Source organism: Vanellus vanellus (genome assembly GCF_965231255.1).
Source record: "Vanellus vanellus genome assembly, chromosome: 4".
NCBI lineage: Eukaryota > Metazoa > Chordata > Aves > Charadriiformes > Charadriidae > Vanellus > Vanellus vanellus.
In genome coordinates, this window is record NC_138909.1 from 39,001,925 (window position 1) to 39,021,845 (window position 19,921).

At 46.3% G+C, this 19,921-nt stretch overlaps 1 protein-coding gene across 1 annotated transcript in view; it reads right to left on the reverse strand.

Annotated features, from left to right (window-relative positions):
* Positions 1-1,556: 1,556 nt before the first annotated feature.
* Positions 1,557-19,921, reverse strand: part of SPMIP2 (sperm microtubule inner protein 2) — a gene marked incomplete at both ends in the record, with an annotated part of 39,414 nt that continues 21,049 nt past the window's right edge. Inside the window, 2 exons of the mRNA XM_082483068.1 lie at positions 1,557-1,656; positions 2,320-2,475. Coding sequence (XP_082339194.1) covers positions 1,557-1,656; positions 2,320-2,475 — 256 coding nt within the window. The remainder of the gene's footprint in view (positions 1,657-2,319; positions 2,476-19,921) is intronic.

Consider the following 19,921-nt stretch of genomic DNA (forward strand, 5'->3'; position numbering starts at 1 on the left):
AAATGGTGACCTATTATAGAGGTTAACCAGTTTTGGTGTTTATGAGAATGAAAGTGTTTTAGTGTGAAAGGTACATCACAAAGTGGTGGTGCTGTGGTGAGCTGTAATGTCACTCCAGCTCTCTTGCCAAATCGTGTAGCTGCCTCCCTCTTTCGAAGTCAGTGCTTTCATGAGAAGGCTTGAAATAATATAATAGCTAACCCAAATAATGAGGGGAAGACCCCATTACCCTGTCTCGTCTTTCCTGCTGTCCTGCTAGCTGTGTCTGCAAGTTGCTTCTGCTGTAGCTTGCTCTGGTCATCATTGAATCACTCATAGCCAGGTGCAGCATGTCTGCAGAAAAGAAGCTGCTGATGGTTGTCTGCTGGGTTAACAAGTTGATTTGGGCTCCAATAAGGGCTAGTGTAAGGGCAAGGGAAGAGGTGGGATGCCTCGGCCAGGAGCAAGAGAGAAAAGGAGTGAGGTTGCTCCAGCTCCTGATGTCTTTGATACTCGTGGGCCACTGGACTGGCTCAGGGGTTTGTGCGGGGCAGCAACCTGGGCTTCCACCCAGGCTTGGTAAGACTCCATGAAGCTCTTCTGTTCTGGCTTGACTACTTTTAAAAAATTTTCAGTTAAGCTGTTGGTCATATCAGCTGGTTTAACTTTTTTCTGAAGGACACTTAGCCAATCTTTCAGAATTCATATGTTTGGGGCTGTGGCAGGTTAGCAAGAGGCAGATGCACAGGCTGACTGGTATAAAATGGCCAAGCACTGGGAAAGGTGGGAGACGTGTTAATAAATAGTTAGGTGGTATGGCTGAGAGGGCTGCCGAGGAGCTTTTAGAACTGACAGCTGCAAAAGAGAAAATAATACCTAGATTTGAAAAATCTCTCGAACTCTGCAGTCAAATTCTGTGATTTGTTCAAAATACGTGACTTGAAATAATACAAATATTAGTGGTGAGCAGTTGGTTTAATCCTTTTTTCCTCTTAAACGAATGGCAAGGAGAATCACAGAACTGATGAAGAGCTATTGTCCTCATGTAACAAAGAGTTCAAGGCCACAGCAGACATAAGTAAATGTGAATTGTATCACAAAGTAACAAAGTCTCGTGCCAAAATTCTGCTGGTCTCTTTCCTTCCTTTTCTCTCTAAATCAACAAGTCCTGTAACATAGCAAAGTTTTCTGCTAGTCATCCATGCACCATATTCTCTGGTTTTCTGTACATGTACAGTGGAAAGGGTATGACTGAAAACAAGAAACAGGACTTTGGACACAAAGGACGTGCAGCTGAGTGACAAACCATGAGACTGTGACCTATAAGGCTTCCAATCCCATGTAAAATTAGCTTAAGTGGCCACATGCTCGTAATCCACATGCTGGAAAATGACTCTTATAATAGTTGCAGTTGGTTGTCTGTCTGGCACAATCCCAAAGCTAAAACAGTTTAAGCAGCCCGAGTCGAGTAGCATCTTGTCTCGAAATCCTAAAGGTCAACACAAGGCCGAAGGGCTTAGGAGTGACAGTCAAGCACTTAAAAATAATCTCATAAACTGGATTTCTTCCGTTTGGAGCTACAAGAGAGATTCCACTGTGATCTGGCAAAACGGTGTTTGGGAGAGCGCAGAGTCCCCTGAGGAAGGAGTTTCCCACCGAGGAAGAGAGCTTCCGCTCCTACAGGCAGAGGAATGTTTGCAGATGTGGAAATATGAATTGATGCTTAGGTCGTCCCAGGGAGTGCTTGTGCTGCCTGATAAGAGCGCTGCGGGGTCAGGGGCTGGCATGTTTGGCTCACAAAAATGTTTTCCCTTCCATTGGATTGATTTCCAACCCTGTATATAACAAATTTGTTTCAAATAGGACCTTTACTTTAATTACCGTTTTAACTATTTTACTACCTCATCTCTCTTTCCCCAGGCAAAACAAGCCTGGAGAACTTTCTCCTCTTTTCTGCTCATTACTGTCATATAAATTTTTCATTTTTTGTGTTCTACAGTATTGTAGATCACCTTATTTTTTTCTATTTAAGATCTGCACAGGCACTGTTAGCTGTAAGATGGACAAGTCTCTTAAAATTGTTCTCTTTAGCTTTGAAAAATACAGGGGTTTTTAATGGAGCGTTTTTTGTTGAACTGTTTGCAATTCCCTAGAAACTGTAACTTCTTTGACCTCGTAACGTGGCCACGCCAGGAGCAATGTGAAACTAAAAATCATGTTTCTAAACCATCAGCTCCCCCCGCCTTCCTGTGAGGGGTTGGCTCATGTCAGGGCACTACGGTCTCAGTGCAAACGCTTTAAGTCTTTGGGTTTGTTTCTAACAGAGAAAACAGCCCTTACCTTTTTGATCTGGGAGGCGCAGCTGCCTGGGATGCCCGAATCATTGCAGCCTCTTTGCTGCATGGGTGAAGACAACCTTCGTAGCTGCCCGAGTCCCAGGCCAGCCTGGCCCTTGCGTTGTGGCCTTGTTGATCAAGAACGGAGGGAGCGGGCTGCCTGGCAGGAAGGGAAAACAAACCGGAGTTAGCACTGCAGGAGAGCTAACTTTTTTCCTTTGCTCCCCTGTTTGCCATAATTGCACTTCTGGCTGTCTCCCGGCAGGGTTTGACGTCCCTAACGTGAGAGGGTGACTGAATCCGAAGGGTTGCTGAGCAGGGTCCTCTGCGCGCCCGCCTCGTGTGATTCCCGACGTGAGCGGCGCGCTGACCTGTGTCACCGCAGTACAACCTGGGGACATAACTTGGACACCAGTATTTCAAGGGAGTTTGTCAGGCCCCTGGTATCTAACCCGTTTGTGTTAGACCTGGCTATGGCTACACCCTGAAGGCAGCAGCCGCCTCTGGTTTTCCGTGTGCTATTTTCTTCCCACAGGAATGCAGTAGCCTCTCCTGTTGCTCAGCGGTGGATAAACGCCACCAGCAAAAGATGCAAAGCCCATTCGTAATGTTGCTAAATAAATTCTGAGTGTTGTAGGTAACGTGTTGGCAAGTGGGAGCGGATGGAGGAGTAGTTGAGCATTATTATATGCTTGAATTAAAGAAGCTCTGAGGAAGACCTGGTAAGTGCCTTTGCTCATGATAGACGAGGAAGTTGGTAACTCAAGAACGCTCCTTTCACCTTCAAAAGGGTCCTGTCGTGTCCCTTGTGATGTGTAAACTACAGTGCTGTGAAGGACCTAATTGAACTAGTTCATGCCTGGGATCATACTGAACTTTAGAGGAAAGCTGCCTTGCCTTCTCCCCCCCTTGCTTCTTTTTAAACTAGTGTTCTCTGCTTTTCTTCTAAATATATGAAGCTGTTTCTGCACGTCTATTTTAGTGGCTAGCAACTGCTCTGCCAGCCCTGGAGAAAGCTGGTATGGACTTTGCGATTTGTTCTGAGGAGATTTCAGACCTCGGTCTGGTCGGAGAGCTGAGAGCTGGGTGGTCCCATTGTGGGAGGCAAAGCGCTTGGAGCACGGCTCCCTAGAAATCGCTGTCCCGGTGAACTTGAGGGGCAAACTGCACCTGCAGATTATCTCACTGCAGGTCGCTGACTATGCCTAAGTGTTGCTCTTTCCCTGACAAAAGGGGACTCCTCTAAAAAGCACGTAACTACAATTTTGCAGACAGATGAGCTTGTTAGCGGTCTGGGGTGAAGTCTCTGGCAGCATCAGACTACGCTTTGCGCTGCAATGCTTCCATGAGTTTGATGGTGGTCGGCTGCCAACGTGCACACACTGCCCCTTTCCTGAGCTGTGAGGCTGAGCTGGGTTGTGTTGTACTTAAAGTTCACAGTCATGTTTCAACCTCACAGTGTGGAGGACTTGCTGGAGTTAAACACAGTTTTACGTGCTCTGCAATGATGCTTGGCTTGGCAGCGTAGCACCACACGCCAATACCGAGGTCGTCTCTGGACTCACTAAACCTGTCTCTGGTCGCTCGGTAACGCATCTTAATCTCAGTACTGTGCTGAGTTAACCGCGCTGATTAACCATTCCTAATTCTTGATTAAGCTTGGCTGGTGGTAGGTCAGGAATTTTCACCCTGTGTCTGTGGCTCAGCATAAAAGCAACTCCTGTTTGTTTTCTCAGCATTCTGGTAATTACCACCGTTCATTACTGAAGGATGAGGCCATTGGCCAAAGGTATGCAGGGAGGCTGCAGCAAAGGTTAGTACCTGACCTTCCCAGTCTTAAAATAACGCCTTCATCATTGGACAGTCCTACTGGCCAAGCTGGGGTGGGGGGGGATGCATACATCTCCCTTTTCCTTTCCTGGCAATTGCTTTAAAGAGTCAGAGACATAGCGTCTGGCATCCGGACACCTGTCTTTTGGGAAAGGAAAAAGAGAAAAAGAGTTCTTGCGTTCTTATATACCGCCTCGAAAGCTTATTGTGTGTGATTGCAATTGTGCCTATAAGGATAGTTTAGCTGAAAGTATCTACTACATGGATGCTGCCAAAGAAATGTATTTTGGTTTTTCAAACACCTGCTTCTGTGCTCTTATGCATCGTTATTTTTTGCTTGGGATGCATGAATGATACCGGGAAAAATATCTCATGACAAGCTGCTGAGCAGCGCTTGGTGAGAAATAGCAGGAGTCAGTAACCACTCAAGAGAAGTGCTAGTTTTCAGAAAAACAGAGGCAGAATTGAAAGATCAAACTTGTCTCCGAGTGAGTCTCTTGTTTGAGGCAGTGGGAAGGTGTTACAGGCAAGCATGTGGAGCGTACAAGATGTGAACTTGCTGCTTCACAGAAACAGCTGATGCGCTAGCTTTTACACATTGGCGGGCAGGTATCTGTAATGAATGTTCTGCTGTGGCAATGCAGCATCTTTATGTCTGTCTATTTTAATATAGAAAATAGTGATATAATGTGGTTTTGCTCTAAAGTACGCACGCAAGCTGAAATACTGTAAGCAGTGTTATGGCTTTAAACTGTGTGAAAGGGTAGGGGCAGGAGGGAATATAAGAATAATGAGCAAAAAAGTAAAATCATAGGTCATAAATGTCACTTGACTCTGTACCAATGTCTGTTATAAGTTCCCAATTCAGTTTTGGTGCTGCTTATTTTAATCCATGTGGTGGGAACCAGAAGATGAAAAGCAACCATGACCAGACAAGATGTGACTCATTCCGTAAGGGGATAAATTGCTGTGGCAATCCTGGGCGTTGTTGGTGGGGAGCTGGCTGATTTTGGCCAGCTGCTGGGTAGCTAGAGATGGTGGGTCCCCTTGAGGATAAGGTGCCTTTTGGATAATTAGGCAAACATACAATCTGTGTCTCAAAACAAAGGATCATAGAATCATAGAATGGTTTAGGTTGAAAAGGATCTTGAAAATCATCGAGTTTCAACCCCCCTGCCATAGGCAGGGACACCTCCCACTAGACCAGGTTGCCCAAGGCCACGTCCAGCCTGGCCTTGAACACCCCCAGGGATGGGGCCTCAACAACCTCTCTGGGCAACCTGTTCCAGTGCCTTACCACCCTCAAAGTGAAAAATTTCTTCCTAATGTTTAATCTGAACCTGCCCTCTTCCAATTTAAAGCCATTCTGCCTTGTCTTATCGTTGCATGCCCTAGTAAGAAGTCCTTCCCCAGTTCTCCTGTAGGCCCCCTTTAGGTACTGGAAGGCCTCAGTAAGATCTCCCTGGAGCCTTCTCTTCTCCAGGCTGAACAGCCCCAACTCTTTCAGCCTCTCCTCATAGGAGACGTGCTCCAGCCCTCGGATCATCCTTGTGGCTCTCCTCTGGACACGGTCCAGCAGGTCCATGCCCTTCTTATGTTGGGGACTCCAGAGCTGGATGCAGTACTCCAGGTGGGGTCTGACTAGAGTGGAGTAGAGGGGCAGAATCACCTCCTTTGACCTGCTGGCGACACTTCTTTTGATGCAGCCCAGGATATGGTTGGCCTTGTGGGCTGCAATCGCACACTGCTGGCTCATGTTGAGCTTCTCGTCAATCAGCACCCCCAGGTCCTTCTCCTCAAGGCTGCTCTCCAGCTATTCCCTGCCAAGCCTGGATTTGTGCTTGGGATTGCCCCAACCCACATGTAAGACCTTGCACTTGGCCTTGTTGAACTGCATGAGGTTGGCTTGAGCCCACCTCTCCAGCCTGTCCAGGTCCCTCTGGATGGCATCCCTCGCCAAAGAGCTTGGTATCATCAGCAAACTTGCTGAGGGTGCACTCAACCCCACTGTCCCCGTTGCCGACAAAGATGTTGAACAGTACAGGCCCCAGTACTGACCCCTGAGGAACACCACTCGTCACTGCTCTCCACTTGGACATTGAGCCGTTGACCGCAACTCTTTGAGTGTGACCGTCCAGCCAGTTCTGTATCCACCAAGTGGTCCATTTTTTGAATCCATGTCTCTTCAATTTAGAGACCAGGATATCGTGTGGGACAGTGTCAAATACTTTGCGCAAGTCCAAGTAGATGGCATCAGTTGATCTTCCCTTGTCCACTGCTGCTGTAACCCCTTTGTAGAAGGCCACCAAATTTGTCAGGCATGACTTGCCCTTGGTGAAGCCATGCTGGCTGTCAACAATCATCTCCTTGTTTTCTATGTGCCTCAGCAGAGTTTCCAGGAGGATCTGTTCCATGATCTTGCCAGGCACAGAGGTGAGACTGACTGGCCTGTAGTTCCCTGGGTCTTCCTTGTTTCCCTTTTTGAAAATAGGGGTTTTGTTTCCCCTTTTCCAGTCATCAGGAACCTCGCCAGACCGCCACAACTTCTCAAATATGATGGCTAGTGGCTTAGCGACCTCATCTGCCAGTTCCCTCAGGACCCGTGGATGTATCTCATCAGGTCTCATGGACTCGTGCACCTTCAGGTTCCTCAGGTGGTCTCGTACTTGATCTTCACCTACAGTGCACGGTTCTCCATTTTCCCAATCCTCGTCTTTGCATTCTGCGTCATCGGCAGTGTGGCTGCAGTCCTCACCAGCGAAGACTGAGGCAAAAAAGTCATTGAGTACCTCAGCTCTGTCTCTGTCCCAGGTAACCGGTTCTTGCATTTCCTTCTGGAGAGGACCCACAGTTTCCCTAGTCTTTCTTTTCTTGCTGATACACTTAAAGAAGGATTTTTTGTTTGTCTTGTTGTCCCTGGCCAGATTTAGTTCTATCTGGGCTTTAGCTTGTCTAACCCGATCCCTGGCTGCTCGAACGATTCTTCTGTATACCTCCCAGGCTACCCGCCTCTGTTTTGACTCCCTATAGGCCTCCTTTTTCTTTTTGGTCATGTCCAGGAGCTCCTTGTTCATCCATGCAGGCCTCCTGGCTTCTCTGCCTCCCTTCCTCTTTGTAGGGATGCATTGCTCCTGAGCTTGGAGGAGGTGGTCTTTGAATATTAACCAACTTTCTTGGACCCTCCTTCCCCCCAGCACTTCATCCCATGGCACCGCACCAAGCAGATTCTTCAAGAGGCCAAAGTCAGCTCTCTCAAAGTCCAGGGTGGTCAGCCTGCTGCGCCCCTTCATTGGTGCCTCGAGGATCTCAAACTCGACCATTTCATGGTCACTATAGCCCAGGCTACCCTTGAGTTTGACACTGTCTACCAGCCCCTCCTTGTTGGTAAGAACAAGATCCAGCATAGCTCCTCTCCTCATTGGCTCCTCAGCCACTTGGAGAAGAAAGTTGTCGTCAATGCAATCCAAGAAACTCCTGGGTTGCCTATGCCTGGCTGTGTTACCCTACCAACAGATGTCGGGGTGGTTGAAGTCACCCATGAGAACCAGGGTCTGTGAATGTGATGCCACTCCTATCTGTCTATAGAGGGCTTCATCCACTCGTTTTTCTTGGTTGGGTGGCCTGTAGCAGACCCACAGTATAACATCCACTGCTCCCGATTTCCCTTTAAACCTGACCCATAGGCTAATATCCCTAGGCTGGATATTAAAGTATTTCTTTCTGCTATCTGAGATTAAGTAGTGGCTTTTGTGGAAATGAGTGCTTGAGAGGCACCACTGGTTTCTGAAGGACAGCAAATACCAAACCCAGTGTGAGTTTTTCCCACATGCCAGGGGGAGGAAATGCCAGGTTTGACAGCAAGAAAAAGGGAAGGCTAGATGCCTGGTATGGAAGGGAATACTGCTTATAGAATCATAGGAGAAGTTGGGTTGGAAGGGACCTTTAAAGGTCGTCTAGTCCAATCTCCCCGGGACATCTTCAACTAGATCAGGTTGCTCAGAGCCCCGTCCAACCAATAAGCACATTATTTTGATCTTTGTGCTCATCGGACGAGGTTGGGTCTCTGAGCTCATCGCCCGAGTGTGTGGGTGCTACTGCCAGCACAAGGGAAGTGGCTGCAGCAGGTGAGGAGGACAACAGGTCTGCCCCGGTCAGCCTGGCTCATTTAAAGCAGTGGTGAAATGGGAGTCCTGTGCAGTGGGTTTCACATGAGTTAAGCCAATCTACTGCTGATCACTTGCGTTTGCTGATGGAAATCCACCCTTACCTATCTGCTTGCAGTAGGGGTCAGATGAGAGCTACTGCTGACGCCTTGAGAATGCATAGCCAGGTGTTGAGGACGAGAGGGAGAAGCACGACTCCCCTTTCCAGCATCTCCTGCCTATTACTTCAGCTTAGCTGTAACATGAAAACTGCACCCTGAAGGACTGGTGAAGTAACAGAGCTACAGCTGGCTGTAATACCGAAACGTGTGTTTCGTGGGACTGGTGCCAATTCAATTCTCCTTTTCCCCGGCTGCTGTTAGTGTAAAAGCTGGTTTCGGATTGCTCGCCTAGCTCTAGATTGGCATCAGTTTTGCAGACTTATTACCCTCCACAGTATGTCATATCAGACCTGATTGTTATTCCACTGGAGACTGTCTAAGGTAACCTATTGAAATGTATCCTAATTGTTCCCTTCCTCACCACTAAAGCCCCCTGTGAGGGCAGCTGTCATTATTTCTGACCTTAATAACGCTCTAACAAGAGGAGCGACTCCTGGAAAAGTGCAGAATATATTAATTTCATTTCCAGTTTGTGACTTTGCTTCCTGACTATTACAAAGCATCGACAAGGACGTGGGGCTGGCAGTGGGCAGGAGCGGGACCCCGCAATCCAGCCGAGCATCTCCCACAGCTGTGAAAGCTGTAGAAGGGCATCATGTAGCTCTTGTTTCCTTTGCGAGTGGAGTCCCGGTTCCGCGTGAGTTATGACCACTGTTGTTGGTGCTCCGAGCACCGGCAAAGCAAGCTGCTGATAAATTAGGTGCAGTAGCGGCAGCTGCAAAATCGCTGTCCTGCTGGCTGGGGAAAGGCAAAGTCATCAGAGAATTAAGATGAACTGCTAAGCACATTTTGTGCTCAGAAGGCAGCTTTGTAGGAATTATAAGGCAGGCAGCGCCATATAAAAGTTTTCTAGCTTCTGCTGGAGCTACAGCTGTTGTTCTTCAGGCCTAATATTCTTCCACACAATGAATTGCCCCCACTCAGCTTCTTCACATAGGATCAGAAGGGTCAGACAGAAAAATCCATAAAGAGGTGGAACAACCTCTTTAAGAAGAATGCAAAGGGTTTGAGCAGTGGCTGCTCGGAAACCAAGGTCAAATCATGCCTTAATAGCTCTGGAGTACTCTCTGGAGTTCAGATGTCTTAAATCAGACCCTAACAGTCATGGCTGGGTACATGACAAGGGTCCACATCTCTTTTTAAGCTCCTGTCTAGTACGTGGAAAAGTGGCTGTATGCTGCCAACAGAGAATAAGAAAATGTTGTCTTCCTCTTTCAAAGCTTTTTGCTGATGTGAGATTGAGGCTTCAGACTAGCCATCCTATAAAACAGTCAGTAGGGAACCTCAAAGCAGTAGTAATCGCTCAAGCTGTGCTGCGTTCAGGACATGGAAGTCCCACTGGAACTGGGGCTCAGTCATCTTCTTAGTTTAGACAAAATTGTACTAACGATATCAGCTTTGAAATTGTTTTTCAAACTTGTACTTCAGTGTAACTTGTCCTCAGTTAGTTCGGTCACGTGTCCCTCCAGTTCAGGACTTGTGACCACTATAGTGCTATTTGTACCTTTTGCAGTGTATTATTTCAGTTATACATTAGCTTTGCAGGTCTTAAGTTTCTGTAATTTACTTTGCAGCTAGCTTCCTTTGCCCAAGCTAACTGGAAGCTATTAAAAACTTGCCTTAAAACCAGCAACAGAAATAAAGCTGCCTTCTGTTTTTCGCTCTTGCTGGCACCCAATGCTTCCTGGCGCAGTAGAAATTCAATTTAAAATTACCTGTAAATGTGACCAGCTGCACATCTGAACTCTGAAACACTAAAACTTTGAATTAAAAGCATTCTGTTAGCATAGCTCTGATAACATGACATCTTCAGAAATTGCTCGGACCGAAAGAACCCGGCAGAAGTCTGTTTTGCTGAGCAGCTGACTTCTACCTGGTTGATATAGACTTTAAGTAGTTGACCTTTAGGACTAGTTCTCTATGTGTTTCTCACTCCAGAGGTCGTGAGCAAGATGTCACAGGCTCTGAAATCAAAATACAGGACTCTTCTAAATCAGCCCTCGTGAGGAGTGGATGCCCAACCACAATCTCTGCATCAGGACGTGTTTTTCCCCGCGTGTCGTGTGGGTGCCTGCAGGGCTGCAGCGCAGCTCCGGGCTTGGGCTTGGCCTTTCTCCCTCAGGTGTAAAACCAGGCCGTGGGCTACTGGCAGCATGGCCCGTTGTAAGCGTATACGTGTTCATTTCCCCTGTCTGAGCCCCGAGATGAATCCTCCCCTCCTGCACTGGCAACGCGATGCTCCCTTAGCACAGAAGACGGCAACCTGACTGCAGGCGAGCGGGTGGTGGCTGCCAGAGGCATGTGACCCAAGCAGTGATTTAGCCCTTTAACGTGACAGATCTAGGCTCTTTCACCATCTCTGTCTGCCCCGGGACTGTGAAACCTCTTAGCACGCTGCAAAATTCCTCAACAACAGTAATTCCCCTTTCCCAAAGGTATAATAAGGTGAAAAGCAGGCCCCTCGGCCTGTGGTTCAGCGTAGCTGCCATGAGGCTACAGGGCAGAGTACGTGGCTGATTCATTTCTCTTTCACAAGACTGCCTGCGCCACGGTACGAAACTGCCTTATTCCCAGGGGCTGGCCTTGCTGAGGTTAAATACCTGCCTGCCTTTATCAAACCGCTTTCTGCCATTTCTGTGTGTTTCACGAGACGATCGGGTTACCGGGGAGTAAAATTTACAACCTAAAACCTCGGCCCCTTCAGAAATCCAAAGAGGAGTTACAAGGCATTGTATGCATTTCAAAAATGAGGTTTTAGGTCTTCTGACATGCAAGTTTAACTGATGCTAATGTCAATGTTTTTGGTTGGTTTGTTGGTTTTTTTTTTTTTGTTTGTTTGTTTTTTCATAAACTCTTTGCAGCTGAAAAATGTGATCACTCCAACAAAGCAAAAAGCTTAACCTGAAGAAAAGAAGTGCCTGCAGCCGGCACTTGGGCTGTTTAATAAAGTCCCTCGGCTAACAGCCTGTATCCGTGCTGTCTTAGTATGTGAAAAATGTGCTCAGTGCCACAGTGATGTCATGGGCCGCGGGCTGATAGCTGCTTATGGCTTCCAGCTGGGCTGCGGAGAGCTGGGAGGCACTGCGAGCCAAGCAGATCCCGGTTTCGGTGGAAGCGGCATCCAAAACCTACCTCATTTCCAAAGTCTTTTGACTCAAATCCCTGATTAGTCAGGAAAACGTTGACCTTCTCTGCTATAGCTCAAATGCAGCAGCTTTCTGTTCATTTTTCTGAGCCCCTCCCCTGCCTTGCTGATGGCTGCCATTGGCTCAGGTCAGGGAACCTTTCTGTGGCCACTCCGGTGGTCGTGTCCTCGATTGCAATTGAAATCTGAACTATTGAAGAAGGTCTGACGTGAGGCTGGCTAAGAGATAGGGGCCAAATTTAGGAAGAATTCTGATGAGAGGAGAAACGTTGGAGAGACATTTAATCACTGCAGATCAAGTGCTATTAACGGTAAAGATTTTTATCCTTTGTATTAATAACAAAATGTCACGCTGCGTGGACGTGCACTGATCGAGTTACTCTGTTCCCTTACTGGCCACAATCCTTTCTTTGCTAACGCTACTCTCACTATAATATTTTTTCCTCCTGTTCATCTTGGCGTACCTAAAATTAGATGACCAGCTTTCCCAGGCAGGCACCTGTCCATGCTTATAAAGTTTCTGGTGCACTGTTTGAAGGCCACGAATAGATTAGTTAGCTCTTTCCCTTACTGTACGGTCTCAAAAGGGAAACTGCTGAGACAAGATCTTTCAGGAATGTAAATGGTTCCCTCTGTCTATGCTACAAATGAAGAAACAAAGATAAATGTCACCCGTGGTGACTCCTTTGGAAACTTCTCAAGTCCAGCCGCATTGCTTTGGTTCAGGCGTTCTAAGCCAACGCTGTTTTCGTACCTGAATTAGGGAATCGGGGATTTAACTGATGAATATGATGCATGTGTTTTCAACAAATCACATATGTATTAGGGGTTCATCTACAGTACAGGATTCGGGGAGTGTTTCTCTCCAGTCTGGAGGTTGGACTGGAACGCAGAACAAGACCGAGGGTGAAACCTGGTTTTCCAGGCGGGGTGATGTGAAGAGGGCAGTGTGCTCTGTGACCTGCCCGTGAGTGGGCGAGCGGAGAGCTCAGCATATGTGTTTGCACACACAAGGTTTCAAGAACTCTAACTCTTCTTTTGTGGTGAATGCTCATAGCTAATCTTTTTCTCTACAGGCAGAATAATTTCCGATGTTTGCAATTTTTCTTCTTTTGAGGTAGGTAATACACAAACTGGGGTGGTGCATCCAGGCCGCAGTTTCAGAAAAACTGCTTGAATTTAATGTTGATGAAAATCTGATGTTCCAAATTTGAGTCAGCGCATCATGTGTCAGGCTTTCAGCAGCATTAACTTGCCAGTACCTATAATAAAATCCTTATCCATCTGGCTATCCTTAGCCACAAAACCAACAAAAAAAATCTCAGTTCTTATCCAACCCTAAACCTGTTTTCTTACTGAACCAGTCTGGATGTGTCATACGCCATTTAAAAGCTCATATCAATAACAGAGTTACAATCAGTGCTTTTGCTTGAATATTTTGCTATTTACAGCAGTAATTTTCTCACAAAACTTGCCCTGAGTAAGAGAGTACCAATTATGATTTTTTTTTTTTAAGTTGCATGGATAATTGATGTTTAAGATGTACATGGGGAAAAAAGCTTGTCTGTAAATTATAGGAGGAAAAATTCATATCCACGCAGCAGTTATTCTGTAAGGGGACCAGAATTTCTAGGTTGTCAACTCTGTTGATTATTTGCGTTCCTCCTGTGTATGCCCAGCAGTCAAATCTGATTGTCTTTTAATGCTGCTACAGTAGGGATTTTTTATTATGTTGAAAAAAAAAAAAAGAATTAAAATAACATTAAGGTTGCAGAAGGCTACGTTTAAAGGTAGGGTGTGAGAGGAATAAGAAAGCATGTTTTTCTCCATTGGGTTTTGTAGCTGTTTGCTATACAGCAGAGGTATGTTGAGTCCCAAGAGCTGTCTGTTCATTGTCAAATTCTGAAACCAAGTGTGAGGGAGGACCAATCAAAGATCTCTTCGGTTTCTTCCTCTACCTCTCCAGCTTCTGTCTTTGCCTCCTCCTGGCTTCCAGCCTTTTTCCCCTACCCTCTGCTCCTGCTGTTGCTTTTGGGCTCTTCTGCTCTCATTTTTTCCATCTTCACAGCCACCTACTTCTACTTTATTATCATACCTTCTCATCTTCAGATTTGTTCTGCCTTTTGACTATTCAAAGGAGACAGAGCACGTGCAGTGCTGGGGATGTTCACTGAGCTTAGGTGACAAATTCTTAGAGATTGCTTTTGAGAATGATGAACTGCTTGCCCTGAGCTGTAGGGCTTGGTCAGGTGGAAACTGCAAAAGCACAGCCTCATCATGACTGCAAACCTGAGGAATTTCGAGCGTCCCTTCTGGAGTTACTAGGTGTGAGAGCTAACAAAGCCCACTCCTTTCACTTCTTTTTTATAATAAGGGGAAAGCAATGTACTTTTCCATTCCCTAAATTCTGAGATAAAAGGTGATCTATTATAGCTGCATCTTTTAAAAAATGAGACTGCCCATCCACCGTCAGACATTTTAATTAAGTTTTTTTTGTAAAAGATATAAATCACCAGAAAGTAGTTTCTTAAAAAGGAATCATAAATACAGGTGTTGCTGCCTCTAATACTTGACATACAGAATCATGACTTACTTTAAGATATCACTTAGGACAAAAATAAAAAGAGAAGAATGAATGAAGCAGGCTGGCCAACTTGGTGAGGCGGGCTTTAAACTGAAGGACTCAGGGGGTGGGGTCCAAAATGGCAATGCTCACAGCATCGCATCCAACTGGGGAATAAGCCAGGCCAACCAGAGCAGTGACAAATGTTCCTTAGCTGACTCCCAAGGTGAGAACCAGAAGGCCAGCCACCTCAAGGGTGTGTATGGCTATGGTGGATCATCTTGCACCCCTCCAGGGAAACCTGCACGCTCCATTACCTCTCCAAAATGCCTGTACACCAGCGCACGCACTGTGGGGAATAAGCAGGAAGAACTAGAGATCTGTGTGCGGTCGCAGGGCCACGATATCATTGCAATTACTGAGTCACGGTGGGATAGCTCGCGTGACTGGAATGCCGTCATGGGTGGCTATGTACTTTTTAGGAAAGACAGGCCAGTGGGGCGAGGTGGTGGAGTTGCCCTCTATGTGAGGAGCAGCTGGAATGTATCAAGCTCTGCCTAGGGGTGGATGAGAGCTTATGAGTAAGAATTAAGGGGCAAGTTAATATGGGTGACGCTGTTGTGGGTGTTTACTACAGACCACTGGATCAGGAAGAGGAAGTCAGCAAGGCCTTCTACAGCCAGCTGGAAGTAGCCTTACAACCACAGGTCCTGGTTCTCATGGAGGACTTCAACCACCCTGATATTTGCTGGAAAGGCAACACAGCCAGGCACGCGCAGTCCCGGAGGTTTCTGCAGAGCATTGATGATAACTTTTTGACACCGGTGGTGGAGGAGCCAACAAGCAGAGGTGTGCTGCTGGACCTTGTGCTAACAAACAGAGAAAGATTAGTTGGGGATGTGAAGGTTGGGGGTAGCTTTGGCTGCAGTGACCATGAGATGATGGAGTTCAGGATCCTGCATGGAAGAAGCAGGGCAAAAAGTAGAATTACAACCCTGGACTTCAGGAGAGCTGACTTTGGCCTCTTCAAAGACCTACTTGGAGGAATCCCATGGGTTAAGGCTCTAGAAGGAAGGGGGTGCAAGAGAACTGGTTAATATTCAAGCACCACTTCCTCCAAGCTTAAGCTCAGTAGATCCCTGTAAGTAAGAAATCAAGCAAAGGAGGCAGGAGACCTGCATGGATGAACAAGGAGATTCTGGAAAAACTCAGATGGAAGAAGGAAGTTTACAGAATGTGGAAAAAGGGACTGGCTACTTGGGAGTAATATAGGAATGTTGTCAGAGTATGCAGGGTTGCAATGAAGAAGGCTAAGGGCCACTTGGAATTAAATCTGGCAAGGGATGTGTCGTGGTTTAGGCCAAATCCACCACTGGGGACCCGAGGGACCCCAGACGGGACTGACAGATGCTCCCCTCTACCCCTCTACAAAGAGAGAGGCAGAGGAGGAAAAAGAGACTTAAGAGTTTAGAAGAAACTAAACTACTTTAATGAAATATTAATAATAAAATAAAAAGAAATAATGAGAAATATATACAAAACCGTATCAAGCTCCCGAGATGACAATCACGTCACCGGCTGGCACTGGGGCAGTCCCAGGCTGGACTCAGTGGCGGACGGGAACTGGATTCCGGATCTGGAGTCAGGATTGGGATCACAGGCAGACAGAGTCCTCCTCAGACGTCGGCCATTGAAGGAAGAGCCCGTGACCCTTTGATCCCTCAGCTTTTATACTGAGCATGAGGCAGATGGGATGGAATACCCTGTTGGTCAGTTTTGGGTCACCTGTCCTGTCCGCTCCTCCCTCCAGGTGGGACCCCACTATGCTTTTCCGCTTCCGACCCTCCAACGTGGCAAATAACAAAGTTGGTTGGCCTTGGCTGTTATGACAATAAGTATAAGCCAGGGCCTCTCTGCATCCCATGCCTGGGCATCAGCTATAAACAATTGGCCTTATCACTCTGAGAGAGTGAACACTGTCTGCACAATATGCAGTTAATTTCAGTAGTTAGAAGAGGCCCAGCTAAGAAGCGAAGTGACTGAACAAAATTGGTTCTGTTTTACCTCAAACCAGGACAGGATGTCAAGGACAATAAGAAGGGCTTCTTCGAGTGGGGCCACTGGTGAATGAGGTGCGTGCCCTGGTGACAGAAGATGCAGAGAAGGTGGAGTTACTGAATGCCTTCTTTGCTACGGTCTTTACTGCTAAGGCCGGCCCTCATGAATCCCAGACACTGGACGTAAAAGAGAGAGTCTGGAGAAAGGAAAGCTTTCCCTTGATTGAGGAGGATCAGGTTAGAGATCATTTAGGCAAACTTGACAACCAAAAATCCATAAGTCCTGATGAGATGCACCCACAAGTGCTGAGGGAGCTGGCAGATGTTATTGTGAAGCCATTCGCCATCGTCTTTGAAATGTCGTGGAGAACAGGAGGGGTGCCTGAGACTGGAGGAAAGCTAATGTCATTCCAGCCTTCAAAAAGGGCAAGAATGACCTGGATGAGGGGACGGAGTATACCTTCAGCAGGTTTGCTGATGATACAAAACTGGGAGGAGTGGCTGACACACCAGAAAACTGTGCTGCCATTCAGTGAGACCTGAACTGGCTGGAGAGTTGGGCAAAGAGGAAGCTAATGAAGTTCAACAAGGGCAAGTGTAGGGTCCTGCACCTAGGGAGGAATAACCCCATGCACCAGTACAGGTTAGGGGTTGACCTGCTGCAGACCAGCTCTGCTGAGAGGGATCTGAGAGTCCGGGTCGACAACAAGTTGACAATGAAGCAGCAATGTGCCCTGGTGGCCAAGAAGGCCAATGGTATCCTGGGATGCATTAAAAAGACTGTGGCGAGCAGGTCAAGGGAGGTTAACTTCACCCTCTACTCTGCCCTGGTGAGGCCACATGTCGGGTACTGTGTCCAGTTCTGGGTTTCCCAGTTCAAGAAAGACAGGGAACTACTGGAGAGAGTCCAGCAGAGGGCTATGAAGATGCTCAGGGGACTGGAGCACCTCTGTTATGAGGAAAGGCTGAGAGACCTGGGTCTGTGTAGCCTGGAGAAGACTGAGAGGGGATCTCATCAATGCTTATAAATATCTAAAGGGCGGGCGTCAGGAAGATGTGGCCAGAATGTTCAGTGGTGCCCAGCGACAGGACAAGGGGCCACAGGCACAAACCGGAACACAGGAAATTCCATCTGAACATGAGGAAAAACTTCTCTGCTTTGAGGGTGACAGAGCACTGGAACAGGCTGCCCAGAGATGTTGTGGAGTCTCCTTCTCTGGAGATATTCAAAACCTGCTTGGATGCGTTCCTGTCCAACCTGCTCCAGGTGAACCTGCGTTGGCAGGGGGGTTGGACTAGATGATCTCCGAAGGTCCCTTCCAACTCCTACCATTCTGTGTGATTCTGTAATATCATAGGTAATGCTATATTTCCTCCCATTTATCTGCATTGACGAGTATTCATCTTTTTGCTTGGACAACATTTTTAAAAGACAACAATTTAGCCAATACAATCAGCAAAATTCTCTTCCTTCATTAACTAAGTGCCCAAGAGACAAATGGACAAACAGCTAGGCTCTTCTATTCAAGAGGAGGCTGCAGATCAAATGATGCAATAAATTTGCCCCTGGGTTAAAAGTGAATTTTCTTCTAGCATAAAAATCACCTTTCAAAGATGTTGGAAACTTTACAGAATGCAGACTGAAATGATAGGAAATAGCACTTTAGAGCTATGGATGAGATAATGCAGAAGTGGTGTATATCTATGGCAGTGTCCTTTACACCGTCGCTGGAAACAGACCACTGTGGCTGCAGTCATTTAGGTGGAGAGAAGAAACTCCCTGAAACAGCAGTTTGTCTTAAAGTTTAGTATCAAGTAGCGGTCTTCTAAACAAATGCTGGGGAATGTTGTGCACAATAAGGTAAACTGTTACACCGAATAGTTAGTGTTTTTTCCAAGATTATCGTTTTTCCTGATGAGACTCTTAACAGTACATTTTCCATATGTTATTCACTTTATGGGACTGTATGTCTTACTTCACACGTGCCTCATTTTAAATATTTAGTAGTATGTATTTTTAATTTATGACCAAATATTTCAGTATCTGGGAAGGTAGGTAAATACAATTTGTCTCAGTTTTGTAGCTAAGGCGGCTAGGGAACAGACAAGTCAGTGCTTTGTGGTACGATATATTGGCATTTTGCTTGTGACTAGCAGCCTCCTCAAAACTGAAAGCATGACCTTTTGTGAAATGGCATTCTTTTATTGAACAAACGTGGTTTTAATGTATTCTGTTATAGCTGCTTGCTGTCGTGATTATATGAAATTGAACCGCCTTTTGCAGCAGTGAAAACTACAGCAGGAACAAAGGGACTGAGCTGGTTTTGACTCTTGGTTCTCTTCTGCAAATCTGCAAAAGGATTTGTTGTAGCCTGTGCGAATCAGTTGCTGTGAATATTAGATCTCAACTTCCATAGTTTTGCTATGGGGTAGCCCGAAGTCACAAGTTAGTGACATGAGAAATGAGAGAAGCTTGAGCTGCAATGTTTTCATGAATTATTTTTTTTTTACGTAGCAACATTTAGTCAAGCCAAGTACGTCCTTATTCATTTCCTTGCAGTTTTAACTCAAACTATAAACCAGCAGTGGCTGCGAACAGGTTATGTGAGTGCTTTGTGAAACCCCTTTATACAAGAAATAACATCCTCCTTCCCTCAGCTGAAGGCTGAGAAAACGGCAGGTCAAATTTCTGCTTATACCAAAGCCCCACTTCTCGGCAGTCCTGCAGCAAGCACAGCGTCAGCAGTTGTAACTCTTGACATTTCTAAACTGCAGGAGGGCAGTGAGAAGGGTAGGGGAAATCTATGTATTTTAGAGAAATATGGAAGACATGTTCATCGCTGAGAATGTATCAGCAGAGGGCACAGACACGAAAATAATTTCGGTAGTTCATCGCTTAAAAACGTATTCTGACTCTTACACATAAAGAAAACCTTCAATATATGAATCAGTGCAGCTGGCAGTGTGAAGGAAGGAAAACAAACTTCTCTATTGGGAAAAAGACTGTGTACAGCGAGACATGACAGCTATGAGCTGGAACTACTGCCTTCATCTCTGAACATGTCCATATTTTGAATTATTTTGCTGCTGCTTACTCTGATAGATATAGCTAAGTACAGAGGCAAAGCTCAGAAGAATACCACCATAGCCTTATGACTAGCTTTGGTTGCACCCACAGAGAAAGAAGCTGCTGAGAAAGCAAATGACCTCTTTGTTACAAAGGCCTATGAGATGTTAATTATTGAGATATTAGTTATTCCTTTTTGTCTAAAAGGAAGACAGCAGGAAAAATGCATTAACACTGGGAAGAGAAAGACTGTCATTAGTAGCTTCCAGATTAAGAAATTGGGATAGACCCTTCTATTGATACACATAGAAGGAAACTGAAGCCCAGGCAGACCCAGCAGGGACTCCACAAGGCATTTGTGACTTGAGATCTGCTTAGGACATAGCTTGGGTTGGTGGTTCCTGGGTCTGTTTATGAGGATGTGTCTCCAGAACATGTCTGGACTTTGACAGATCCTTTCTCTGCCTCTTCCGGAACAGCTCATAGCCCATCCGGGGAGTATCTCCATGGTATGCAATCACAGCTGACCTCTGCATAGGGAGACAATTGCCAGCATTTCCTACAGCAACCATGTGATGGCTGGATGCAGTTTGGCAGCTTTGTGTGTCTGACTCATGGTG